Source organism: Macaca thibetana, chromosome X, assembly GCF_024542745.1.
Source record: "Macaca thibetana thibetana isolate TM-01 chromosome X, ASM2454274v1, whole genome shotgun sequence".
Taxonomy (NCBI): Eukaryota; Metazoa; Chordata; class Mammalia; order Primates; family Cercopithecidae; genus Macaca; species Macaca thibetana.
In genome coordinates, this window is record NC_065598.1 from 46,394,439 (window position 1) to 46,422,158 (window position 27,720).

The 27,720-nt window shown below is 42.4% G+C and overlaps 1 protein-coding gene and 1 pseudogene across 4 annotated transcripts in view; one reads left to right on the plus strand and one right to left on the minus strand.

Moving 5' to 3' along the window:
- SLC9A7 (solute carrier family 9 member A7) overlaps positions 1-13,653 on the minus strand; it is a 1,149,612-nt gene extending 1,135,959 nt beyond the window's left edge. For 2 of the 3 annotated variants that reach the window (XR_007722480.1, XM_050775600.1), the window contains exon 1: positions 13,183-13,554. Coding sequence is in view for 2 of the 3 variants with exons in the window: in XM_050775600.1 (XP_050631557.1) it covers positions 13,183-13,516 (334 nt within the window). In the remaining variant the exon portion in view is untranslated. Of the gene's footprint in view, positions 1-13,182 lie in introns of all 3 variants that reach the window. The other variant, XM_050775599.1, reaches the window with a different exon arrangement.
- A 5,415-nt stretch (positions 13,654-19,068) lies between these two features.
- LOC126945633 (ferritin heavy chain-like) lies at positions 19,069-19,807 on the plus strand (annotated as a pseudogene). The gene has a single exon (XR_007722506.1). The product of XR_007722506.1 is annotated as a ferritin heavy chain-like (transcript).
- Positions 19,808-27,720: the final 7,913 nt, after the last annotated feature.

Sequence of the window (27,720 nt, forward strand, 5' to 3'; positions counted from 1 at the left end):
AATTGAAAGAAACTATCCCTGAGGAGGCTGAGACACTGGATATATGAGATGAAAACTTTAAATCAGCTGTCTTAAATATGCTTAAAGAATGAAAGGCAGTGGCTCATGCCTGTAATCCCAACACTTTGGTAGGCTGAGGCAGGAGGATTGCTTAAGGCCAGGAGTTCAAGACCAGCCTAGGCAACACAGTAAGCACTTGTCTCTATAAAAAAAAAAAATTTTAATTAGCCAAACATGGTGGTACGTGCCTGTAGTCCTATCTACTTGGGAAACTGAGGCAGAAGGATCACTTGAGCCCAGGAGTTCAAGGTTACAGTGAGCTGTGATTATACCACCGCACTCCAGCCTGGGTGACAGAGACCTTTAAAAAAAAAAAAAAAAAAAAAAAAAAAAACCTAAAGGAAATCAAGGACAAATAAATAAAGGAAGCCAGGAAAACAATGTATGAACAAAATAAGAATATCAACAAAGAGACAGAATTTATAAAAAAGAAGCATTAGAATTCTGAAGCCAAAAAGGAAAGTAACTTAAATGAAAAATTTACTACAGGGACCCAACAGCAAAGGAAACAATCAAGAAAAAAATAAAAAACCGGTCGGGCATGGTAGCTCACGCCTGTAATCCCAGCACTTTGGGAGGCCAAGGTGGGCAGATCTCTTGAGGTCAGGAGTTTGAAACCAGCCTGGTCAACATGGCAAAACCCCATCTCTACTGAAAATACAAAAAAAAAAAAATTAGCTGGGCATGGTGGTGGGTGCCTGTAATCCCAGCTACTCGGGAGGCTGAGGCAGGAGAATTGCTTGAACCCAGGAGGCAGAGGTCACGGTAAGCAGAGATGGCGCCACTGGACTCCAGCCTGGGCAACAGAGCAAGACAGCATCTCAAAACAAACAAACAAAAAAGCAATGCATAGAACGGGAGAAAATTATTGCAAACTATCCATCCAACAAGAGATTAATAACCAGAATATATAAGGAGCTCAAACAACTTAACAGCAAAAAAAAAAAAAAAAAAAAAAAAAACCCTATTAAAAAAGAGCAAAAGATTTAAATAAACATTTCTCAAAAGAAGACATATAAATGGCCAACCAGTATATGAAAAAATGCACAACATCACTAATCATCAGAGGAATGCAAACCAAAACTATAATTTTATATCATCTCACCCCAGTTAAAATGGCTTTTATCAAGAAGACAGGCAACAACAGATGACGACAAGGATGTGGAGAAAGGGGAACCCTCACACACTGTTGGTGGGAATGTATATTGGTACAATCACTATGGAGAACAGTTTGGAGGTTCCTCAAAAACTAAAACTAGAACTATCACATAATCTAGCAATTCCACTTATTGGGTATATACCCAAAACAAAATAAATCAATATAATAAAGAAACATGTGCACTCCTGTGTTTGTTGCAGCATTGCTTACAATAGCCAAAATATGGAATCAACCTAAGTGCCCATCAATGGATGAGTGGATAAAGAAAATATGGTATATATACGCAATGGAATATTATTCAGCCATAAAAAAGAATGAAAACCTCTTTCTCACAGTAGGATGGATGGAACTGGAGGTCATTACGTTAAGTGAAATAAGCCAGGCACAGAAAGATAAATATCACATGCTCTCACTCATATGTGGGGGCTAGAAAAGTGGATTTTATGAAGATAGAGAGTAGACTATTTGTTACCAGAGGCCAGGAAGGGTAGAGAGGAGGGATGAAGAGAAAGTGATTAATGAGACATATAGTTTGATGGAAGAAACAAAACCTAGCGTTTGGTAGATCAGCAGGGTGACTACAGTTTACGATAATCTTTGTACATTTTGAAATAGCTAGAAGGGAATAATTCAAATGTTTCTAGCATATAGAAAAGACAAATATTTAAGGTGATGGGTATCTCAAATATACTGATTTGATCTTTACAAATTATATGAATTTATTAAATTATAACATACCTCAAAACTATGTACATCTATTATGCATCAATGTTTAAATTGTGTTAAAATAAAGTAACATGAAATAATTCGTTTATAAAAGAAATAATTTTTTTTTAAAAAAAGGTAAACATAAAAATTTGGGTTTCAAACTCATTTTTCCTACATGATTAAAAAAGCAAATGCAAAAAAAATTATAAACATATGTTAATGAGTACACAATACATAAATATCTGGTCTTTGACAATGACAATATAATGGAAGGAGGCAGAGATTAATATTCAGAATATATAAAGAATTCCTACAACCCAATGACAAAAAATCTGATTAAAAAATGGGCAGAGAATTTGAATAGACATTTCTCCAAATAAAACATACAGATAGCCAAAAAGTACATGAAAGGGAAATACAAATAAATCATTAGGGAAATACAAATCGAAGCCACACGAGATACCACTTCACACCTACTAGGGTGGCTATCTTTTTTAAAAAAAGGAAAATAATAAGTGTTGGAGAGGATGTGGACAAATTAGAATCTTTGTGCCTTGTGGTGGGAATACAAAATGGTACAGCTGCTGTGGAAAACAGTTTGGTGGTTCATCAAAAAGTCAAACATAGAATTACCATATGACCTAGCAATTCCACTCCTAGGTATACAGCCAAAAGGAATGAAAACAAATGGCTGGGTACAGTGGCTCATGCCTGTAATCCCAGCACTTTGGGAGGCCGAGGTGGGTGAATCATCTGAGGTCAGGAGCTCGAGACCAGCCTGACCAACATGATGAAACCCCGTCTCTACTAAAAATACAAAATTAGCTGGGCATGGTGGCACATGCCTGTAATCTGAGCTACTTGGGAGGATGAGGCAGGATAATTGCCTGAACCTGGGAGGCAGAGGTTGCAGTGAGCCGAGATTGTGCCATTGCACTCTGGCCTGGGCAACAAGAGCAAAACTCAAAGGGAAGGGGAGGGGAGGGGAGGTGAGGGAAGGGAAAGGGAAAGGGAAAGGAAAGGAAAATAGGGACTCTAACACATACCTCTATGTGAGTGTTCATAGCAGCATTATTCACAATAGTCAAAAGGTGCAAATAACCCGAGTGTCCACCAATTGTTGAATAGATAAATGTGGAGTGTGTGTGTGTGTGTGTACACACACACTGCAGTATTATTCAGCCATAGAACGGAATGAAGTTCATATATGCGCTATACAACATGGATGAACCTTGAAAACATTATGCTAAACGAAATAAGCCAGACACAAAGGACAAATATTATATGAAGCCACTTATATGAATGATCGAATGATCTAGAATAGGCAAATTCACAAAGTCAGAAGGTAGATTAGAGGCTATTAGGGGCTAGAAGGAGTGGGGGATGGGGAGTTACTACTTAACTGGAAGAGTTTCTGTTTGGGGCAATAAAAAATCTTTGGAAATAGTGGAGATGGCCATAAAACTTTGTGAATATCATAAATGTTATTAAATTATACAGTTAAAAATGGTTAAACTGGCAAATTTTATGTTATATATATTTTACCAAAAGAAAAAATAAACAAAAAACTACCATGTGACTTATCAGCCAAACACATACTTTTCTGCAAACACACATTATTTGTATACTCATTTATTCCTTAATCCTCCTTCCTTAAACAGTCTGCTGCAATTCAGGCAAATGTTTTCACACACAAAGGTTTCCTTCTCAGAAACTTCACTGTCAGTGTGAAGCTGAGGCATAAGAACTTGAAGGAGGAGGGGAGGGAAGAGCTTGAAGGAAGGACCTCTAATGCTAGGTAGTGTTACAGCATCTTATTTTTTGATAGACAAAGTAGAATGCATTAAACAAACACTTCTGGAGCATGTACTAGGTGTCAGGCACCGTTCTAGGGTCTGGGGAGACAGCACAAACAAAAGATAGATATCTCTGTCTGCCCAGGGCTTACATTCTAATGTAGTTTGGAAAAGCTCACCAGAAGATTCTGATATGCCCATCACAACTAGCATAGAGTAGAGAGACATGAGAGCTGAACAGACCCAGCCCTATCCACCTCCCCACCTCTATGATAGTGAGGTCTAGAGATGAGAATGCTTTCAAGCAACTACTCTCACATACGAAGGCACTCTGAACAGCTCTTAACATATTTTCCCCTAAAACACTGGTAGCCTTCTGTCATATCAATGGAATAACACCTGGAGTGTGACCTTTGGGCTGAAAGGAGCAGGCATTTTGCTCCTACTCATTCCTCATGCCTCATTCCTCACTGTTCTACCCTGGAGCTTGAGGGCGAAAGTCCTAGCTAACATAAAAAGGTCAACTTTGGGCCAGGCACAGTAGTCACACCCTAATCCCAGCACTTTGGGAAGCCGAGGTGGACAGATCACTTGAGGTCAGGAGTTTGAGACCAGTCTGGCCAACATCGTGAAACCCCGTCTCTACTAAAAATACAAAAATTAGCTGGGCGTGGTGGTGCATGCCTGTAATCCCAGCTACTCGGGACGCTGAGGTAGGAGAATCGCTTGAACCAGGGAGGCGGAGGTTGCAGTGAGCAGAGACTGTGCCACTATACTCCAGCCTGGGGGACAGAGCAAGACCGTCTCAAAAAGAAAAAAGAAGAAAAAGAAGGGTCAACTTTGCTTTGTTTGCTACTCTGGGCATAGATTTCCCTCAGAGACCTCCTGGGAAGTGGTAATGGGGCGGGATTCAGGTTCTGCTCTATCCTGGCCAAATACATCCTCAGCTATACTGAGTTCATCCTTTAATAGATCCCAATTTCCCAATTTCAAACATGTGACCCTAAACAAAGGAGGTACTTGACCTAGGTTTCAATTTCTTCACCTGGGAAAATGGGACCAATATTAGGATCTTCAAATATTTTTATTTTTGGAGACAGGGTCTCACTCTGTTGCCCAAACTGGAGTGCAGTGATGCAATCACAGCTCACTGCAGCCTTGACCTCCCAGGCCCAAGCAATCCTCCATCAGCCTCCCAAGTAGCTGAGACTACAGGGAAATGCCACCACGCCCAGCTAATTTTTATATTTTTAATAGAGACAGGGTTTTGCCATGTTGCCCAGGCTGGTCTTGAATTCCTGGGCTCAAGCAATCCTCCTGCCTCGGCCTCCCAAAGTGCTAGAATTACAGGCATGAGCCACCACACCCAGCCTGAGCTTCAAACATTTGATGTGAAGGTTAAATGGCTTAAAGTATACAAAGTACTTAACACAGTGACAGACTATTCTAACAGGTGCTCAATAAACAGTTACTATTTTTTTCTACTATTATTTTATTAGAAACAACATAGTGAATGTTTTTGAAGGGTGGAAACTTAAATATTCTCATTCATAATTGTCCAAACTTGGAAGCAACCAAGATGTCCTTCAGTGTCCTTTACATTTGTATGTAAACTGTGGTACACACAAATCACATGCAAATCCTATTACTTCTCTTTTCTGGATTATGTATAACAAAGTATTCATCAAATACTGCAACAGAGATTGGCTAGCTGCTTTCCAAACCTGTTCCTCTTCTTCCAACTAGACTACATTTCCCTGGCTCCCTTCCAGTTCGACGTGGCCTTGTAACCATATTCTGTCCAACAGAAGTGGGCAAAGTGATGCGGAACATTTCCAGGCTTAGCACATAAGTCTTCCCCATATGATCTTCATTTCCTTGCTTCATTCATCAACTGGAGGAGGAGGATTCCAAGGCCATATGGGATGGGAAAGCCACAAGATGGAAGGCATCTGGTCCCTGAATCACAACGTAGAGAGAGCCACCTGCCAGTCCCTTGCACTGGTCCATTACATGAGTGAAAAACAAATTTCTCCTATGTTAAGTCACTGAAATTTGGGTTTGTTTTGTTTTAACATCTAGTATTACTGTAATATAAATACCCATATTGATTAAAAGCCAGGTAGCATGCTTTAACTGAAAGAGAAAATTATCCTAACACATATTATCTTGTATGTTAAACAGAGGCAATTAAAAGAGTACATGAACTTAAGAATCAAACAAAAAGTAAAATGAAAAAGAAGTTACTGGCCAGATGCAGCAGCTCATGCCCGTAATCTCAGCATTTTAGGAAGCCGAGGCAGGTGGATGGCTTGAGCGCAGGAGTTCGAAATCAGCCTGGGCAACATGGCAAAACCCTGTGTCTACAAAAAATACCAAAAAAATTAGCCAGGCATGGTGGTGAGCACCTATAGTCCCAGCTACTCAGGAGGCTGAGGTGGGAGGATCACTTGAGCCCAGGAGGTCCAGGCTACAGTGAGCTGAGATTACACCTCTGCACTCCAGCCTGCATGACACAGTGAGACCCTGTCTCAAAAAAAAGAAGAAAGAAGTTACTGATTCTCAAGTCACGTAAGCCTAACATCACCTGAGGTAAACTAATGTCAAACAATGTTACTCAGTGCTAGAAAGAGTTTAATGAGAGTAGCAGACAGGATGTATACAGCCTCACCTATACAATCTTCCAGGCAGGGAAGTTTATAGATTGCAAGCTAAGAGGGGGATTAACTTCTTTTCCATTCTTTCATCTTAATGACAATGTCAAAACATACAGAAAAGTTGAAAGAAGAGTATAAAGCATACCATTTCACTAGGCACCTAGATTTAACAGTTAACTAGTATGTTGCAATATTTGTTTTCTCTATATAGGTGCTATGTATATTTTTTGACTGAACTTTTTGAAAGCTGCATCTATTAGGATTCATATACTTCACCCCGAAAACTTCAGCTTGCATCTCCAAAGAATGAGTACATTCTCCTGCATAACCTGAATTATCACACCTACAAAAAATCATAGTAATTCTTTAGAATCATCTAATACCCAGTCTACATTCAAATATCCCTACCTATCCCCAAAACATCTTTTATAATTCATTTTCATGAACTAGGAGCCAATCAAGTTTCTCATACTATATTTAGCCTCTTTGATCTCCCTTAATCTAGAACAGTCACGCTGCCTTTTTATTTCCTTTGACGTTGACTTTTTGAAGAGTCTAGGGCAACTGTCTTACAGATCGTCCCATATATTGGATTTATCTGATTGTTTTCTCAGGGTGTTTTACAACTTGTTTCTCTATCGTCTGTATTTCCTGGAAACTGGAAGATGTGTCTAAGTCCTTGATTTGATTCAGATTAAACATATACAGGAAGGATACTACATAGGTAAAGTTGTATACTTCCTGTATACCATGATACTAGATAGTCCCAAAATGAGTAAGGATACATTTGATGACTTGCTTATAAGATGGTGACTGCCAGACCTCTTCACTGGAAAGGTACCTTCTTTTCTTTGCAACAGGCAAGTAATCTGTGGAGTGATAGTACTGTGCAAGTACCATGTTCCCCAATAACCTTTCACCTAGGATTCTGGGATTCATTGAAAACCCTTGTCTAAATAAACTATCATTAGAAGTTGAAAAATTGTGATTTTTCTAATTACAGCATTCCACAAAGGTTAACTTTTTAATATTCTAAGAAATGCTTTTAGTAAATGTCATTTTTCTATTTTTTAAGATACATTTTACTTCCATTTATAACTTTCAAATAAGTAAAAGTATTATTTATATCCAGAGACTGCTTTACAAGGAACATTTTGACAATCCAAGGAAAATGCTATGTAACCACATAGTGCAATCTTGTATTTATAAAGCATTTTTTTGCTACATAAGTTATTTGCTTTATTTTTAAACAACGTTTAAATTGCAAAAGTAATGTGACAGTGTTAAAGAAAGTTCAGGTCATTTAGAAGAATATAAAGGAAAAGTACCATCTCCCCCCTCTCTCTCCCAACAACACATCCCGCTCACAAAAGATAAAGCTTGCATATCCTTCCAGAAAAGCACATATATCATATATAAATTATATACATCATGTTTATGTATATACAGTATATAGTTATTGAAATATCAAATAGGATAATACTGTACATGATGTTCTGTGCCTTGCTTTTTTCCACAACACTATGTGTGGACAGTAGCCTTAAAAGGACATCTTAAAACACCTCTTTTTATCAGCTGCATAGTATTCCTTTATGGGAATGTGCTATAGTTTAACCAGTCCCATCTGATGAGTACTACAACTTATTTCCACTGCAACAAATACTGCTGTCTATATATTGTAACATGCTAGCACAAGTATTTGATAGATTTCTGAAAGTCCAAGAATTGAAAATGCTGAATGAAAGGGTAGGTGTGGGCCAGGTACAGTGGCTCATGCCTGTAATCCCAACACTTCGGGAGGCTGAGGCGGGCAGATCACAAAGTCAGGAGATTGAGACCATCCTGGCTAACATGGTAAAACCCCATCTCTACTAAAAATACAAAAAGAAATTAGCTGGGCGTGGTGGCGGGTGCCTGTAGTCTCAGCTACTCAGGAGGCTGAGGCAGGAGAATGGCGTGAACCCAGGAGGCAGGGCTTGCAGTGAGCCAAGATCGCACCACTGCACTCCAGCCTGGGCGACAGAGTGAGACTCCGTCTCAAACAATAATAATAATAATAATAACAACAACAACAACAATAATAATAAATAAAATAAAAACGGGTAGATGTGTTGTAAATTTTTTCTAGGTATTAACCAATAGCCCACCCCAAAATATACAGTTTTCCTCACTTCCACTAACTGTGTCCTAATGCATTTTAAAATTACAGCAAGTCACTACTAAACAAACTTCAAGTAGTAAAGCCTGCCAAAGAATCACAAAGCCTAAAATGAGAATGGGAACTAATATTTACCAAGTGCTTAAGTGTCAGACACTGCACTTAACCCTTTAGAATATCTCAATAACACAGCAATTCTGTGAGGTAATATAATCTCCAATTTTCCAAAAGAGGAAGCTAAGGCTCAGAGAGTTTATCCAATGCTATACAGTTTTATAAGTAACAGGGCCAGCATTTGAACCCAGGGTTGTCTGGTACCAAAGTGAGACTATGCAGAAGCTTTTCCCAACTGGGGCCAAAGTGAGGGGCTCTTAAAAGGGGGAAGTCCTGATTAACCAGGAAGGAAATGGTTTCAAAATGTTTGCTTACAGGTTCAAATGTTAATTTCATGTTACCGCAAAGAGTCATCATTTTTCCCGTTCAGACTTTGCCTATGAGCCCACTCTCAGGCTGTGCTTAGCAATCCAGCTCCACCACAGCAACAGTGAGCCCACAACCCATAGAACCTAGAGGGGCTGGCCAACATCTTTTTGGAAAGGCGATAGGGGTGGTGGTGGAGGAGGAGGAGGAGGAGGAGGAAGCGAGAAGCAGGTGGTGGGTTAGCATGGCAGAGTCAGATTATTTTGGATCCATATCAGTTGTCACAAAAACATTATGGGGGAAGTGGAACCACCGTACATCTGAGAGAGAACCACAATGAACTGGCACGGTCTGTTTATACCACCTTTCCCTGCCCTAAACACTTTCTGTTTCTGCTGCATAGACATGTAGGGCCCGGTAACTTTAGGATGGCACTTAATCACATAACAGAGACAGGCAGCTGGGAGCTCCCTGGCCTGACAAAACAGGTTAGACTGGTGGCAGGCAAGTGCCCTGCTGCCCTGCAGCTCCAGTGGTGGGGTCTGGGGGCTGCTTTCAACCTCCCTGGGGAGTTAGGTCTGTAGCTACCTTCCCTTGTAGCTGCCCTGGCCCATCAGGGAGGAATGCTTACAAGTGTCCCTTGGTGGGTGGGGGAGTTCCTTTCTGTTTAAACGTTAAGCATTCACAGTGTGTCTTTTATTTTCCTTAGGTCCTCTGCACCCAAGCAAGCACTTATTATGGGATCTATTTGTGCACATCACTGCTAATGTAACATCAACTACTCTCTGAGGATAATGGAATAAAGGGAAGGAAAAAGAGGGAGGGGGGAGAGGGAGGGGAGGGAGGGAAGGAGGCAGAGAGGGAGGCAGAGAGAGAGAGAGAGAGCGAGAGAGATCCTCCCCTTTCCCCATTTTATCTCCATCCCAGACACAGGGCTCAGAAAAGCTCCACGGGCACAATTAACAATTGAAGGGTCACGAAGAAAATTGATAACATAATGTGATTTAAATAGGGAGAAGTAGGCGTCAAATTGAGTGATTTGAGGGGCATGTTAAACTGCTATTACAGCCGGGCGTGGTGGCTCACACCTGTAATCCCAGCACTTTGGGAGGCTGAGGCGGGAGGATCACAAGGTCAGGAGTTCAAGACCAGCCTGGCCAAGATGGTGAAACCCCATCTCTACTAAAAATACAAAACTTAGCTGGGCATGGTGGCAGGCACCTGTAATCCCAGCTACTCGGGAGGCTGAGATGGAGAACTGCTTGAATCCGGGAGGCGGAGGTTGCAGTGAGCCGAGATTGCACTACTGCACTCCAGCCTGGGTGACAGAGTGAGACTCCGTCTCAAAAAAATAAAAATAAATAAAAAAAATAAAACAATGCTATTACAAGATCAAAAAGTACAAAAGGTTATATGGTGACCTCTCCCTCCCACTCCTATTTCACAGTAGTTCCTCTCCCCCAAGGAAACCAATGTTACTCATCTACTGCATGTCCTTCCAGAGATATTTTATGACTATGCCAACAAACATATAAATATAGATATAAATTTATCGTAAATGTAAACGCTGTTCCTCTCAAAGTATCACTTAAACACAAAAAGGTGGCAGAAATTAGATTGTAAAACTTTTTCTCAAAATAAAGAGTTTTGAAATTCACAGTTGAACTCCTTCATTCATAAACATTTAAAAGTTAAATTGTTTGCCTCCAGAAATTAAGTTAGGTTCCCAGCACACAGTGGATACTTAAAAAATGTTTCCTTAGGTCTTTTTGTCGTTCCTTATTCAGAGCCAAGAGGACAATTACTCACTTCCTCTATCGATACAGAGAAATAAAATTTTATTTTTTACTATTAAAAAAGAGAAGTCTTGAAAAATTTTTACTGGATTCACTTGTGTTCAAAGATTTGCTTGATGGTAGCAATCATTTCACTGTGTTTATCAAAACATCATGTTGTACATCTTAAATGCGGACAATTTTTTAAAAGATTTGCAAACTGAATTTTAAAATCAGTTTAAAATCCCCATCCCGATAGTCTTCAGTATATTATGAATAATTAGCTAAGCACATGACATTAGAATTCAGATTAGGGGCACCTTGAAGCAGAAGAGCAAACATACCTGAGAGAATGAAGAAATGTTTTCTCACAATTACAGACAATCCTTAAAATATTAATATTTGGCATAACCTGAGACATCACATATTGACAAACTAAATTTCTTTATACATTTAAAGAAACACTAATACTCAGAGATATAGAACAAAATTGCACAGGAATGCTGAGATGATATTGCCTTTTCTGAACAGTCATCAGTTACACCAGATTTGTAACTTGATTGTTCACAAAATAAAACAGTACACTGTAGCACAACCAAATGGCTGAAAGATGGAGGTGAGTTTCAAAAGTACGTATCAGCAAAGGAAAATTCCACTGTTGTCTTTAAGCCTTAAGATAAAGGTGATTGAACTCCTCAGAACACTGAGTACTCTCCACAAAATATATTTTTAAATCCCCATTTATTTTCCATCCCTTGAGCATGTATTTATGAATCTGTCAAATCTACCTCCTATTTCACATTGTCCTTTAAGAAACTGGGTCTAGGGCCTATTAAATAAAAATATTTTCATGGTTACCTATATAGAGGCAATTTTCATTTGCATCATGGCTTGAAGTCAATCACCTGCAATGACCACGTGCTTCAATTCCCCGTCTGTCTTCTCAGGAAACCTCCCAGCTTACCTGCAGGCCTGGCATCAGTCATTTATCACCAACTGACACAAACTACAGAGCTCAACAACGGTCAGGGATGGAGGCCAAAGTCTGTGTTGAGACCTATAATTTGCAATCACCAAACTCAGTTTTAGACCTGGTCCTGTTTCAAGATCTGTGTAGGTCACTACTTCTTCAAAACTGGAGGGCTCTTAACAGCGCTTGCTCCTTACACAGTTTGGTTACGAGGGCCTGGTGGCCATGAGCCCCGGCTGTCAACAACTAATCAAGAAACATGAAAAGCAAGGCCCAGAACCAAGGGTAATTTTCACATTAAAGGTTAAGGTTTTTGCTTTCCATTCTCTATCAGGGCACCTGGATGGAAACTGAATGAAGAAATCCCTCAGTATAAGTGATAAAATACAATCTTCCCCGTTGGGAACAGTCATAAAGTGGCTCGTCTATTTCGTGTGAGGATGCCAACGTGGGCTTTAACACCACTGAATTACATTCAAAAAGAGAATACCTGACTCCACTTTGGAGTCATGGGCAGGGCGAGGGGGGAGGCAGGGGGCACAGCAGAGGAAGAGGGATGACTCAGATTATGGCTGACATCCATGTAATAAAGGGAGATTTGTACTGACTGCTGTGCATGTAACACACTGTGTACCATTAAATCTAGAAAAGGAGGGTAGCATCAGCCCACCCCTAACAACAAAAGATGGCTGACTCCAGAATTAAAACCACGACTTTTCCTCTTCATACATTCAGAAATGTACCTCGAAGTCACTCCATGTTACCGTCTTAGGAATACAAAAGCTCCTCTTCGTTTGAGAAAGCAAGTAACTGGATATAACTTCCCACTTGGGACATAAGAGCAGGAGGCGTGCCTGTCTCCCCGTCTAGGCCTGACATGGTGGTGCCACCCACTCTGGGTCCTGGACCACTGCTCACCTTTCAGCACACTTCATGCTCTGACTTTATCATTAAGAGACCTGGGGACGTGGACCTCAGGAGTGGGTACCCACCCGGGCTGACCATGGATGTGGCGTCCGAGAGGCCCCACTAACCCACACGCAAGCAAAGACACTTTCAGACTTCGTCCCCACTCCCTACTGTGGCCTGTCCCCTGAGGTGATGCGGTCACCTGGGAAGCCATCCACCTCCAGCCACCACACAGGCACACACACCCTATCGAGCTCGACTGGAGCGGAAGGTGCTGGGTAAGAGGGTTGCAACAGAGACCGAACGGGGCAGACGGAACTGGACCACCTCTGTCCCTTTCGTTTTCCTGGGTTCCCAATGCAGAAACGTGGAAATGTGGTGGAACTGTTTTTAACGGTAGCAGAGAGCCAGAAAATGCAGACAGTTGACCTTGGGAACCAACACCGTCGCAGCGGGAAACGTAAAAGAAACGGAACACGCTGGCAAGTGAAGGGGGAGCACCGCCCGGCGCCAGGAGGAGCGCGGCGGCCGAGGGGTGTGGAGGGCGGGGGGTGCAACAGGGGTGCTCACCATAGATCATGGCCAGCCCGGTCTCGTGCAGAAAGCGCACCCGGCGGTGCTTGAAGAGCCAGATGGTGAGGATGGTGAGCGTGAGCAGCAGGATGAAGGTGAGCAGGCTCACGCTGTCTTGCCGGTGGCTCTCCTCCGCCTCCTTCTCAGTAGCGAGCTCCTCCATGGCGCTGCTGTCCTCAGCCGCCGCCCCAGAGGAGGAGGCCGAGGCCGCGGCCGCGACTCGCAGCCCCCGACCCAGCAGCAGCGGCAGCAGCGGCAGCAGCAGCAGCCGCGGCGGCGGCGCCCCGGTAGCCCGACCCGAGCCAGGGCGCGCCGCGTCACCAGACTCCATGGTCCCGGGGCCGCCCGCGCCTCCTCCCAGCGGGGACCAGCAGCCCGCGCCGTCGGCGGGTTCTGGCAGTACCGCGGACCTGCCGGAGTGGCCGCGGCCGCCGCAGCTCCTCCTCCTACTCGCGCCGGGCCGGGGCTGTGCCCGGAGCCGCGCGGGGGAGGGGCGCGCGCAGTGCGCAGGATCCCCAAGCACCGCCCCCCGCCCGCGCACCTGTTCGTCCCCCAGGCGCGCCGCGCCACGCCGCGCCGCCCCGCGGGCCAACCGAGCCACCCAGGCGGGGCCGGGTGTCGCCCTCGGGTCCGCGGGCCGGCCGCCGGCAGCTTGCCTCTCTGCGCTCCTCACCCCGTCCTGGCGCACCTGCCCAGGCCGTCTGGGGTCGCGGGGCCAGTTCATGGGCAGTCGCCGCCGCATTTCCTAAAGGGGACGCCAGAGGTCGCCGGCGCCTAGCGGGAGCATCGGCTTGGAGCGGCTAGCCTTGCGGTCTCGAGTCTCGTCTCTGGCGCCACGGCGAAGTGTTTAATCTCAGGCCAGTGTGCAGCCCCCCTTGGCCCAGTAAGGTGGGGGCTGTCAGTGAACCGAGCAGCCCCGAAGCCACGTTAGCCCCTACATCTCTCTTTCCTCATCTCTCAGGTTGCCTTCCAGCCCCAGAATCTGCTAGGTTTCATTCAAACCTCTGTTCTCATCAGACTGAAACGTGAGGACTGATAGGGAGTTGGAATCGGGGGAGGGCGTTGAAGTATCTCCTTCCTCACTTGAGGGAATAGACTTCGTCTGCGCTGTGCTACTAATCCCCTTGGGGAAGAGGGTTGAACCAGAAGGAACTGAACGCTTGCCATTCCTGGTAAATGAGCAGTAGCTGGTCTTAAGGTGGTGGTTGGGGGGGATGGGGGTTACCCTGATGACCCTTTCTTGTATGTTGCTCACCTGGTAGCTCAGAGTCTTTTAATGACTCTTAGGACGAAGCCCAGCTCTGAACAAAATTATGGCGTGGACTCTCAAGGATGAAGCCTCTTGGAACAAATTCTCAGGAAAACTAGAATCTGCAATCCGCCTTGCTCCTCTGGTCAAGGAAGAAACAGGGTCAGATTAATCACTGAATTCCCAGTGCTTAGCACTGTACTCGTGTTTATTGAACCACTCTGAAATCTCTACCAAAACTGTCCATGTTTTCGCTCCCAGGGGAGTTTGCATTTTTAAGAGGATTCATTGAAGAAGGTGATGCTTAACCAAATGGAATAATAGGGTAGAGGTAGCATTAGGTAAGAAAACTCTTCGGAGTACTGCAGCCTTCCTGGTTCCCCTGTAGGTGAGCACTCTGCCAAAGCTGCTTAGTGGTTTCTTTACAGCAGGGAAATCTCTTCATCTAGATTTTAGCTAGCTCCTTTCCCAACTCCTCTAGGCAGTCACTCAGCCCCTGCAAACATCCATATACCTTGAAGTTCCACGCAGGTTCCCAATAAAATTGCAAATACTTAAAACCTGGATGAGCACTGTATTGGTCGTAATATTATGCCCCCTTGGGTGCCCAGTACTCAAGGACAGAATTTCTCTCTTTAGAAAAGCTCTCTTCAACTCAGGAGCTACCTTGAAAGTACAGACTTCTTAGTATTTGTGGCAGATTGTATTTTTTAAAAAGATGACCACAGTCATATTTCCAATCCCAGAACCTTACCATCCCCCATCAGGAAGGGGCATTTATGTTCCCTCCCCTTAAACCTCAGTGGACCTTTGTGACTCCCTCAAAGAATATAATGTGGTAATGGAGATTATGTGATTTGTGAGGCTGGGTCACAAAAGGTAATCTAGCTCCTGCCTGTTTCATTCTGTCACTTTCCACTCTAGCTAGGCTGGGCATGGTGGCTCACACCTGTAATCCCAGCACTTTGGGAGGCCAAGGCAGGTGGATCACCTGAGGTCAGGAGTTCAAGACCAGCCTGACCAACATGGCGAAACCCTGTCTCTACTAAAAACACAAAAATTAGCCAGGCATGGTGGTGTGCACCTGTAGTTCCAGCTAGTTGGGAGGTGGTGGCACAAGAATCACTTGAACCTGGGAGGCAGAAGTTGCAGTGAGCCAAGATTGTACCACTGCATTCCAGCCTGGGTGACAGAGTGAGACCCTGTCTCCAAGAACAAACAAACAAACACAAAACAAATAAACAAACAAAGAAATCTAGCTACCTGGAAGCTGACACACTGAAGAAACCATGTAGAGAGACCATGTAGCAATAGGGGCAGATGCTACAGGAGACCCAACTTTTTGAGTGTTCCCAGCCCAAATGCCATGCATGTGAATGAATTGAGTCTTCAAATCAATTCACTCCCAGCCACCATCTTACTGTAGACGTATGAGAGGACCCAAGCAAGAACCATGTCGCTGAACCTAACCAGCATCTGCAACTGTAACATAATAAAATGACTGATGTTATTTTAAGCTACTAAGTTTGAGGGTGGTTTCTTCTACAGCAATAGATAACCAGAAGAGTATTTATTATGTAAAGTAGTTCCCTTGGGTAGAGTATGAAAAGACTAGTCCCAACCATTCACAAATACACACCAAAGAAAACACTCCATTATCTGTACATATTTATGTGTGAAAACTAACATATATAATACAGGAGTTCTGATTTCAGTTAACACAGAATAATCACACTAAACCCATTACCTGCTACTGAATGCAATTATAAAATGTGAACAGAATGCATGCAGCAACTATTTGAGGACTCTGGAAAGTAAATTGTACCACATAAACTGAGGAAAAACAACAGAATTTGAAGTAAAACTAAACTGGCAGTGAATTTACCATTTATTTCCTCCAGTCTCCACTAGACTGGACTCAAGGAAGCTTAAAACCCAGAAGGGAGCATCAACATGGACAGAGAGAGCTCCAGGAAAAGCAGAAAATTGGTCTCCTAATATTCAGAGAAAGTAAGAGAAATGTGCCATTTTTTTCTTTTCGCCATTCTCTTACATCTTAGCCAATAAGTAATCCCACTGTGGCAGCTGAGTCAACAGTGACAATGGAGACAGCAGTACCTTCAAGCACCCAAAATTGCTAAGGGAGGGGAGAACCTTCCTCTCTGTTTGGAGTAGCTCTGGTCCCAAGACAGTGGGGTCAAACCCTCAATGATATGTATTTTTTCACTCCGTCTGTCCTGATGCTTGGCCCAAGACATGGGCAGAGTTGCAGGAAATACATAACAGAGAGTATTAAATAAAGACCCAGATTTCTGGACAGGCACGGTGGCTCACCCCTCTAATCCCAACACTTTGGGAGGCCGAGGTGGGTGAATTGGTTGAAGCCAGGAGTTGGAGAACAGCCTGGGCGATGTAGCAAGACCCTGTCTCTATGAAAAATTTGAAAATACAATTAGCTGGGCACAGTAGTGCTTGCCTGTAGTCTTGGCTACTCAAGAGGCTAACGTGGGAGGATCACTTGAGCTCAGGAGTTTGAGGCTACAGTGAGCTATGATCACACCACCATACTCCAGCCTGGGCGACAGAGCAAGACCCTGTCTTTAAATAAATAAATAGCCTAGATTTCTTGCCAATTGATTAAAAGGGGAACTCCAAGGCATTACAAAGTACCAAGGAGACAGTAGAGAGGAGAGGACCTTGGGAAAGGTCCTCATAAAGTTTTTATGAACTCCTAGGTTCACCCCAACCTACACATGGATCTGATCCTAAACAGCATACCAAAGACTGTGATAATTGAACTAAGAGGCAGACCACCACCCAAGCCCTAGACTAGCCACTGGATAAAGCACATGTAGGACAGATCTGAATAGCATTACAAACTTTTGAAAACTGAATTGACTTTGGAGCCACTATCCAGAAAAGGCATGTCAGAACTTGTGATCTAAACCCAAGCATGTCTATTACAAGCTAAAACCCAATATGAATAAAACAAAAACCCAATAAAACAAAAATATGAATATTTCCCCATAGTATTAAAACAAGATACAAAGCCTTATAACATAATATTCAAAATGTCCAGGATACAACCCAAAATTATTCAATACCTGAAGAACCATGAAAATCTTAACTTGGGTGGGAAAAGGCAAATAGCAGACACCACTGCTGAGGTGACACCAATGTTGGAATTAACTTTAAAGCAGCTATTATAATGATGCTCCAACAAGTAAGGACAAATAATCTTGAAATGAATGTAAGGATAAAAGACTCAGCACAGGAGTAAAAGATAAAAGAAAAACCAAATTGAAATTTTGTCTGGGCACGGTGGCTCACACCTGTAATCCCAGCACTTTGGGAGGCCAAAGCGGGTAGATCACGACGTCAGGAGTTCTAGACCAGCATGGCCAACATGGTGAAACCCCGTCTCTACTAAAAATACAAAACTTCACTGGGCATGGTGGCACGTGCCTGTAATCCTAGCTACTGGGAGGCTGAGGCAGGATAATCATTTGAACCCGGGAGGCAGAGGTTGCAGTGAGCCGAGATCACACCACTGCACTCCAGCCTGGGTGACAGAGTGACACTCCATCTCAAAAATTTAAAAAAAAAGAGAGATTTTATAAGTGAAGAATGCAATAGCTGGAATTTTAAAACTGGATGGATGCAATAGCAGAATAGAGATGAAAGAGTCAGTAAATATGAAAATAGATCAATAGAAATTATCCAACCTGAATAGCAGAGAGGAAAAACTGAGAAATAAATAAACAGAGCCATAAAGACCTATAGGAGATAACAAAATATCTAACATTTGTGTCTTTAGAGTTACAGAAGGAGAAGAGAAACAGTGTGGTACAGAAAAAAAAAAGATGTGAAAATATTGTAACCGAGAACATTTCAGATGAAGCAAAAGACACCAACCTGCAGATTGAAGAACCTCAGCAAACCCCAAACAGGATAAACCCAAAGAATGAAAGCATAGACATATTCAAACTGCTGGAAAGAAAATAAGTTTAAAACAGAAAGATAAAAATGAGGACATATTACATACAGGGTAACAACAATTTGGATGACTATGGATTTCTCATCAGAAACCAAGAAGGTCATAAAGACATGCACAGCATTTTCAATGTGCTGAAAGAACTATTAACCAAAAATAACACATCCAACAAAAATAGATTTCGGTGTGAAGAAATAACACCAATACTGTACAATCTCTTCTAGAGAGTCGGACAGTTGAAGAAAAGAAAGCTACTTACCAATATCTCTCATGAACTTAGACATAAAAAGTCTTAACAAAATATTAGTAAATTGAATCTAACAATGTATAAAAAGAAGTATACACCATGACCAAGTGGTATTTATCCTAGGATTACAAGGCTTATTCAACATGAGAAAATCAATCAATGCAATCCACCATTTTACTGTCTAAGAAGAAAAGCGGCCAGATGTTCTTCCCCGAGAGTCGTCGGGGTTTCCTGCTTCAATAGTGCTAGGACGGAACCCGGCGCTCGTCCCCCATCCTGGCCGGCCGCCCATAGCCAGCCCTCGGTCACCTCTTCACCGCGCCCTCGGACCGCCCAAGGCCCCCGCCGCCACCGCTCCAGCGCCGCGCAGCCACCGCCGCTGCAGCTGCCGCCTGTCCTTAGCCTCCGCCATGACGACTGCGTCCACCTCGCAGGTGCGCCAGAACTACCACCAGGACTCAGAGGCCGCCATCAACCGCCAGATCAACCTGGAGCTCTACCCTTCCTACGTTTACCTGTCCATGTCTTACTACTTTGACCGCGATGATGTGGCTTCGAAGAACTTTGCCAAATACTTTCTTCACCAATCTCATGAGGAAAGGGAACATGCCGAGAAACTGATGAAGCTGCAGAACCAACGAGGTGGCCGAATCTTCCTTCAGGATATCAAGAAACCAGACTATGAGGACTGGGAGAGCGGGCTGAATGCCATGGAGTGTGCATTACATTTGGAAAAAAATTGTGAATCAGTCACTACTAGAACTGCACAAACTGGCCACTGACAAAAATGACCCCCATTTGTGTGACTTCATTGAGACACATTAACTGAATGAGCAGGTGAAAGCCATCAAAGAATTGGGTGACCACGTGACCAACTTGCGCAAGATGGGAGCACCCGAATCTGGCTTGGCAGAGTATCTCTTTGACAAGCACACCCCGGGAGACAGTGATAATGAAAGCTAAGCCTCAGGCTAATTTCCCCATAGCCATGGGGTAACTTCCCTGGTCACCAAGGCAGTGCATGCATGTTGGGGTTTCCTTTACCTTTTCTATAAGTTGCACCAAAACATCCACTTAGGTACTTTGATTTGTACCATTCCTTCAAATAAAGAAATTTGGTACCAAAAAAAAAGAAGAAGAAAAGCTGCATGATCATATTCACTGATGCAGAAAAAGCGTTGACAAAATTCAACATCCATTCATGATAGCTTTCAGCAAAATAGGAATAAAAGGGAACTTCTTTGACCTGATAAAGAGCAGGTACACCCCCCACCACCCCAACCCAAGAAAAAACCTCACAGGATATCTAGCATTATTCTTAAGATGAAAGACTGAATTCCTTCCCTCCAAGGTCGGGAAAAGGCAAGAAAGTCCACTATCACCACTCTTAGTCAACATTGTATTGGAACTCCAAGTCAGTGCACTAAGACAGAAAAAAAGAAATAAAAGGCATACGTATATAGCAGAAATCACACTATATAAGTTTTAATGGAATGCTGGGGAAACAGAGGAACTAAAAACAGAGGGAACAAAAAGAAAAGGGAGGAAAAAAGAGAAATTCTCAAAGAATATTAGAAAAATTCTCCTATTCATAGATAATATGATCATCTACTTAGAAAAATCCCATGAAATCTACAAAATCCTAGAACCAAATAAGTGAGTTTAGCAAGGTCTCCAGGTGCAAGTTCAGCACACAAAAACCAATCATATTTCTATATACAGGCTGTGTGCAATTGGAGATGATTTTTTAATTTATTATTATTATTATTATCATTTTTGGAGGAGTCTGACTCTGTCGCCCAGGCTGCACTGTAGTGGTGTGATCTCAGTTCACTGCAGCCTCCGCCTCCAGGGTTCAAGCGATTCTCCTGCCTCAGCCTCCCAAGCTGGGATTACAGGCATCCACCACTACGCCTGGCTAATTTTTGTATTTTCAGTAGAGATGAGGTTTTGCTGTGTTGGCCAAGCTGATCTCGAACTCCTGACCTCACGTGATCTGCCTGCCTTGGCCTCCCAAAGTGCTGGATTTACAGGTGTGAGCCACTGTACCCAGCCAAAAAATCTTTAAAATGTATCATTCACAATAGCATAAAATAAAAATATTTAGGTATAAAATTTTAACAAAACATGTCCAGCACCTATATGCTAAAATCTATAAAATACTGATGAAAGGAATCAAAGAAGACCTGAATAAATGAAGAGACATGCCATGTTCATGGATTGAAAGACTAAATTTAGCAAAGATGTCAAATCTCTCCAAATTGATATACAGATTTAATAAAATTTCCATAAAAATCCCAGCCCAGTGAAATATAAAATTAATAGGAAAGTCAAAGTAACAGAACAGTCAACACAAAACAATTTTGAAAAAGAAGAATAAAATTAGAGGCCTCACAGTATCCAATTTAAGATGTACTGTAATGCTACTATGTAAAGTAATAAAGTGTAATCAAGGCAGGATAGCACTGGTGAAGGAATAGATATATACATCAATGGAACAAAATTAGAGTCCAGAAATAGGTCTACATACGAAATTGATTTTTCACAAAAGTGCAAAAGCAATTCAATGGACAAGGTACATTCTTTTCAGTGAATTGTTTGGAATTATTGGGCATCCATACACAAAAAGAAGGAACTTTGAGCTAAATCTTATACCTGTACAAAAATTAATTTTAGGTAGATTATAGATTTAAATGTAATATACAAAACTGTGAAACAGTTACAAGAAAATATAAGAACACCTTCCTGATCTTGGATTAAGCAAAGAGTGCTCAGATATGACACCAAAAGCATAATCCTTACCTGAAAAAATTGATAATTGGACTGCATCAAAATTAAAAGTTTTTGCTCTGCAAAAGACACTTTTAAAGTAATGAAAAGATAAGCCACAGAGTGGGAGAAAATATTTACAAAACATCTTCAACAAAGGACTTATATCCAGAGTATATAAGAAATTCTCCAAACTTAACAGTAAGAAAACAACCCTGTTGAAAAATGGGCAGAAGGTGGCCAGGCGCGGTGGCTCAAGCCTGTAAGCCCAGCACTTTGGGAGGCCGAGACGGGCGGATCACGAGGTCAGGAGATCGAGACCATCCTGGCTAACACAGTGAAACCCTGTCTCTACTAAAAAATACAAAAAACTGGCCGGGCGAGGTGGCGGGCGCCTGTAGTCCCAGCTACTCAGGAGGCTGAGGCAGGAGAATGGCGTAAACCCGGGAGGCGGAGCTTGCAGTGAGCTGAGATCTGGCCACTGCACTCCAGCGTGGGCGACAGAGCAAGACTCTGTCTCAAAAAAAAAAAAAAAAAAAATTGGGCAGAAGGTTTAAACTAACACTTTACATGTGGATGAGAAATCATTACATGAAGAGATGTTTAACACCATTAGCCATCAGGGAAATAAAAATTAATACCATGATTGCCACCTATTAGATTGAGTTAGAATATTAAAAATAGAATGACTAAATAAAAAATACAACACCAATTGGAGGTGAGAACGAAGAGCCCCGGAACTCTCATACGTTGCCGGTGGGAATGCAAAATGGTAAGCCACGCTGGAAGACAGTTTGGCAGTTTCTTATAAAGTTAACATGCATTTATCCATAAGAACAAGCAATCCCATTCCTAGGTATATATGTATATATCCAAGGGAAGTGAAAACGTATTCATCCAAAAACCTGCCTATGGATTTTTTTGTTGTTGTTTTGAGAGAGTCTCGCTCTGTCGCCCAGGCTGGAGTGCAGTGGCACAATCTTGGCTCACTGCACCCTCTGCCTCCCAGGTTCAAGCAATTCTTGTGCCTCAGCCTCCAAGTACCTGGAATTATATGTATGTGCAACCATGCCCAGCTAATTTTTGTATTTTTAGTAGAGACGGGGTTTCACCATGTTGGCCAGGCTGACCTCGAACTCCCGACCTCAAGTGATCCGCCCTCCTCGGCCTCCCAAAGTGCTGGGATTACAGTTGTGAGTCATCACGCCCAGCTTTTTACATGGATGTTATTAGCAGCTTTATTTATAATAGCCAAAAACTGAAAACAACCCAAATGTCCTTCAGTGGGTGAATGAATAAAAAACCATTGTATGTTCATACAATGGAATACCATTCAGCACTAAAAATGAATGAATAATTGATATACTAATAATTTGGATGACTATTAAAGGCATTATGCTGAGTGGAAGTGAGTCTCAAAAGGTTACACACTATATGATTCCATTTTATGACATTCTTGAAAAGATAAAAGTATAGTTAGAGAGAACAGATCAGTAGTTTCTGGGGCTTAGTGGGAGGGGGAGGGTATAACTATAAAGGGATAATACAACGGAGGTTTGGGGATGATGGAACCATCCTATATTCTGATTGCAGTGATGGTCGTATGAGTCTGTACATGTGTTAAATTCAAATAATTGTACAAGAAAAATAAATATTACTGTAAGTTAATTTAAATAATTTTTCTCTGTCACGTGTTAACAAACCCTCTGCTTACCCTTGGACATGCTACAATTTTATATTAGTTTAAGATGGTGGTTAAGGCCTCAAGAAGTCCCCAAGAGCTGTGTCCTGGGTTCAGGTGCCCTGAAATGTGGCAGGTAAGGAAAACTGAAACCTTAAATTCAGGCACACCCACAGGATACTATGAAATATATGGGCATAAATACTAGCATCGGAGGGGCGTGGTGGCTCACGCCTGTAATCCCAACACTTTGGGAGGCCAAGGCGAGAGGATCACTTGAGGTCAGGAGTTTGAGACCAGCCTGGCCTACATGGTGAAACCTCATCTCTACTAAAAAATAGGAAAATTAGCCGGGTGTGTTGGCAGCATCTGTATTCCCAGCTACTCAGGAGGCTGAGGGAGGAGAATCGCTTGAACCCAGGAGGCAGAGGTTGCAGGGAGCCAAGGTCGCGCCACTGCACTCCAGCCGTGGTGACAGAGGGAGACTCAGTCTCAAGAAAAAGAAAAAGAACCAGGAAGGAAGCTTCTGCCCTCTGGCTGCCTTCCACTCTTCCACGAGTGCCTCCCATTGGCAGCACCTCAGTAGCAGCAACCAGGCCTCCTAAGAGGCCCTCATATCTATTCTGCAGGGCCTTTGCTCTATACCCCCAGGTTCTGGGAATCCTACCTCTTCCCTGCTGTACTTTCAAGTTTAGGGATAGTAGCTGCTTCTTGTAGTTATCTCTGGGTTCTCTCACAGTTGCCTTTTTGCTGTCTCATTTCTGCAACACCTGTGTAACCATTTCCTTATCTTAACCTCCTCTGTGGGAACATGCGGTGGCCTGTTTTCCTGTGGCCCCTGACTGATACTCCAGCCTCTGGAGACTTGAAGTATAGAGTCAGAGGGCAACCAGTTGTAAGGCTGACCCTGAATTCCTTGTGTTTGGCCTCTGCTTGCATTTGTTCCTGCACTGGAAGATAAAATCACAATTCCAAAGCGCGGTACACAAGGCCTATGGTAGACTTTGCCGGTGGTTCCTAATATTTCTGATTCCCTTCTTGCAAAACAGGTGGATTGCATTGATTGCATTTTTCACCTCTTTGACGTTTTAGGTGACTTTATGACCTGCTTTGGCCAACGAAATGAGAATAGAAGTGGTGAATGTCATTTCTGGGCAAAAGTATTTAAGAGCAGATGCATGTGTTCTCTCCACCTGCTGCAGTGAGTCCTAAAGCCTCAGGCTGAGATGGTAAATTATAAGGTGGAGAAGCCTGTGTGTGACATGTAGCCTGGCAGATCATTTTTATTTTACTTCATGGTTGTGACCACAGTGTAAAGTAGCCTATCTTAACTAATGATACATTTGTCGTTCACCCCCGTCACCTCCCTTCCTTCTCACTCTTCTGTAAATGCATCAAGATATCTTATACCTTTGGGCTGTGCATATGTTCCACCTCTTGCCTTACCAGTCATTTTGACCTGGCAGCTGCTGCTAGTTGTTCAAATCCCAATTCAGATGCTACCTACTCCAAGAAGCCTCCTTCATCTAGATTTGGGATGTTTCCTATATTTTCTCCTAATAGCTCATGTTTGCTTTTTTTTTTTTTTTTTTTTTTAGACAGAGTCTTCTGTCACCCAGGCTGGAGTACATTGGCATGATCTCGGCTCACTGGGTTCAACATATTCTTCTGCCTCAACCTCCCTAGTGGCTGGGACTACAAGCATCACCATGCCTGGCCAATTTTTTTTTTTTTTTTTTTTTTTGTATTTTTAGTGGAGACAGGGTCTTGCCATGTTGGTCAGACTGGTCTCGAACTCCTGGGCTCAAGTGATCTGCCCATCTTGGCCACCCAAAGTGCTGGGGTTAAAGGCGTGAGCCACTGCCACGCCTGTAAACAAGGCCTCCTGTTTACTTTTAACATGATATTTCCCACATTGCATCATATTATCAGATTATTTGTTGATATACCCACTTTATATTAAGTTCTTTGGAGGCAGGGATGGAGTGCCTTCTGTTGTAATTTTTGCTGTTGTTTTATTTGTTTAGCTCTAGTTTAAAAAATGCATTGAGCATAATGCCTGGTACATAGCAGATATTCAAAAATATTTGTTGAAAGAATAAATTATGTCAGCAAAATAAATAAATACATTTATTATAAAGTATAAATAAAGCAGAGGATATGTTTTTTAAAATTTAGCTATATACTTATAATGCAATTTAATTGGAAGTCATTTTGTGCATTCCATATTTTGTCAAGGTACCCCATGTGGATGCTTGGTCATCTACTTTATTTAGAATTCATATCTCTTAGACATTATTTGCTTTTTTCTAATGTATTTTCTGCCTCTTTCTTACTCTTGTTGCTCTGTTTCTATGGAATATCAGCTGGCAACATTCACTTAGTTGATCTATGTTGGTGAATATGTATAGTTAAAATTCAATTCAGTCCTGAGAAACTGGAAAGATCTAAATATCTTTTATATATTTAATGCCATAGTAACCCTGTAACATGTTTCAAATTAAATAAAAACTACTTTTAAATATAAAGGGGTTATTTTTGTCAGCTGCTTTATTATCTCCAAACCAGAGCTGTTCATTTTTTATTCTATTTCCAAAAACCAAATATCCCTCCCAACTCAATTTCAAAATATAGTCTTAGTTCAGATTCTCTAGAACAAAAGCAAAGTCATTTCTAGGCAGTCATAGTTTTGTTTTATGTTTCTCATTATACACATTGAGATTCCTCTAAATGTGAGTCATTTAAGCAAAACCTTGGGAAACCTCCAGATTCCTTTTTAATTATCTTAAATTCATCTGAAAATATTTCAGCAAATGCAAGAGAGAATGCCCTTATTAGCAAGATGTTTTAAAATCGAGAAGAGCCTATTATGAACTCAAGATACTCCCTAAAGGTTTTATTAACAGTTCAGGATTGTCCCTTCTATCTGCCTGTTCCTGTCTTACTACAGAAAGCAAAATGTAGGAATTGCATTTTTTAGCTCCTTTTAGCATCTTCCAGATTTGGGCTTCCATCCAAGCTCCCACTGCAGTGCACCACTCTGTGAGTTGATGACAGGCAAGGTCGAACAGCCCCTGGGGAACGTTCGTGAATGTGTTGACTACCATAAGCATAAATAGATGATTCTTATCTTAAGGCAAGACAGGCAGAAAGACATGGAGAAGACCCAGGCACCCTTACCTTCATGTCTGCACAGACCCACACAGACTGTATGTTTAGGATTCAGTAGCCATGTTAGAAAAATGCTACCTCAGACCCTATTCAGGGTTAGCTGCAGTAACCTCAGGAGTCCCTTCTGATCATCCTCTTCCCATGGCAGCTGCAAACTTTTGCCTCTGCCATGTATGGGAAAACTGATCACTTAAAAGGAACCCTTAAGGTTTATTAGAAATGCTTTTGCTGTAGGTGGCAGAAAACCTGCTCCCAAAGACTGAAGAGAGTAGGACTTTATCTTGCTCATATAACAGGCGTTCTCTCAGTAGGAAACCACCAGCTCAGTGACTCAAGGATGTAACATCACTCAAGGATGCAATCCTAACATGCCAAGCTGTTAGGATTGAGAAAGAGATACTGCAACTAGAAACATCAGGTATAGGTTCAGAGCAGGCAAAAGCGGGAAGGGCCCCCTGCAGCCTCTCTCCTTTTATCAAGAAGGCAAAGACAAAAGCTTCCCCAGCCCTATCTCCCTGGGGCCCAGCCAACTTCTGTTTGGATCTCATTGCCCAGAGCTTGATTAAGTGGCCACCTCTGGCTGCAAGAGAGGCTGGAAAAGTGGGGAACAGTTTGTCACAATTGGCTTGGTGCAGTGGCAAGACATTGCCTGGCAGGGCACACTGCTGCTTCAAAGAAAATGAAGGATCCAGTAGCTATGAAGAAGGGAGTGAGTGGGTAAGCAAGTGCTAAGCTCTACCTCCACAGGACTACTCAGGAGCATTACACCCAATTATAAGGCAACCGATTTTTGCTGGAGTGTTTGTTTAGAATGTGCCATGGATGATAGTACTGCATCTGCTAAGAGGATTCTCCTCCCATATTCAGCCATAAAAAGGAATGGTATAATGTGGATGAACTTCAAAACCACTATGCCAAGTGAAAGAAGCCAGACACATGATTCCATTTATATGAAATATCCAGAATAGGCAAATCCATAGAGACAGAACACAGATTGGTGGTTACTAAGGGTGAGAGGGAAGGGGTAATGGAGGGCAAGCATTTAACAGGTTTAAAGTTTCCTTTTGGGATAATAAAAATGTTTTCGATGTAGATAGAGGTGACTATTGTACAACATTGTGAATGTACTAAACGCTACCAAATTGTATACTTTAAAGTGGTTGGTTTGGGGTTACATGGAATTTAACCTCAATTTAAAAAGAATATTCTCTTCCCTTCTGCTGAACAAAATATTACAAGCTTTATGCCACTCAGCTTTGTACAACATTTATATTTCAGTTCCTGCAAATTCATCTTGGCGGTAGTAGTTTTAATAAGAGCCACTTATCTGTGGCTGACGCAGAGACAACTAGTCACCCTCCAATATCCTTTTATTCTATCCCTTTCTTCTTTAGTAACTAAAACCTAGGCCAGGCGCAGTGGGC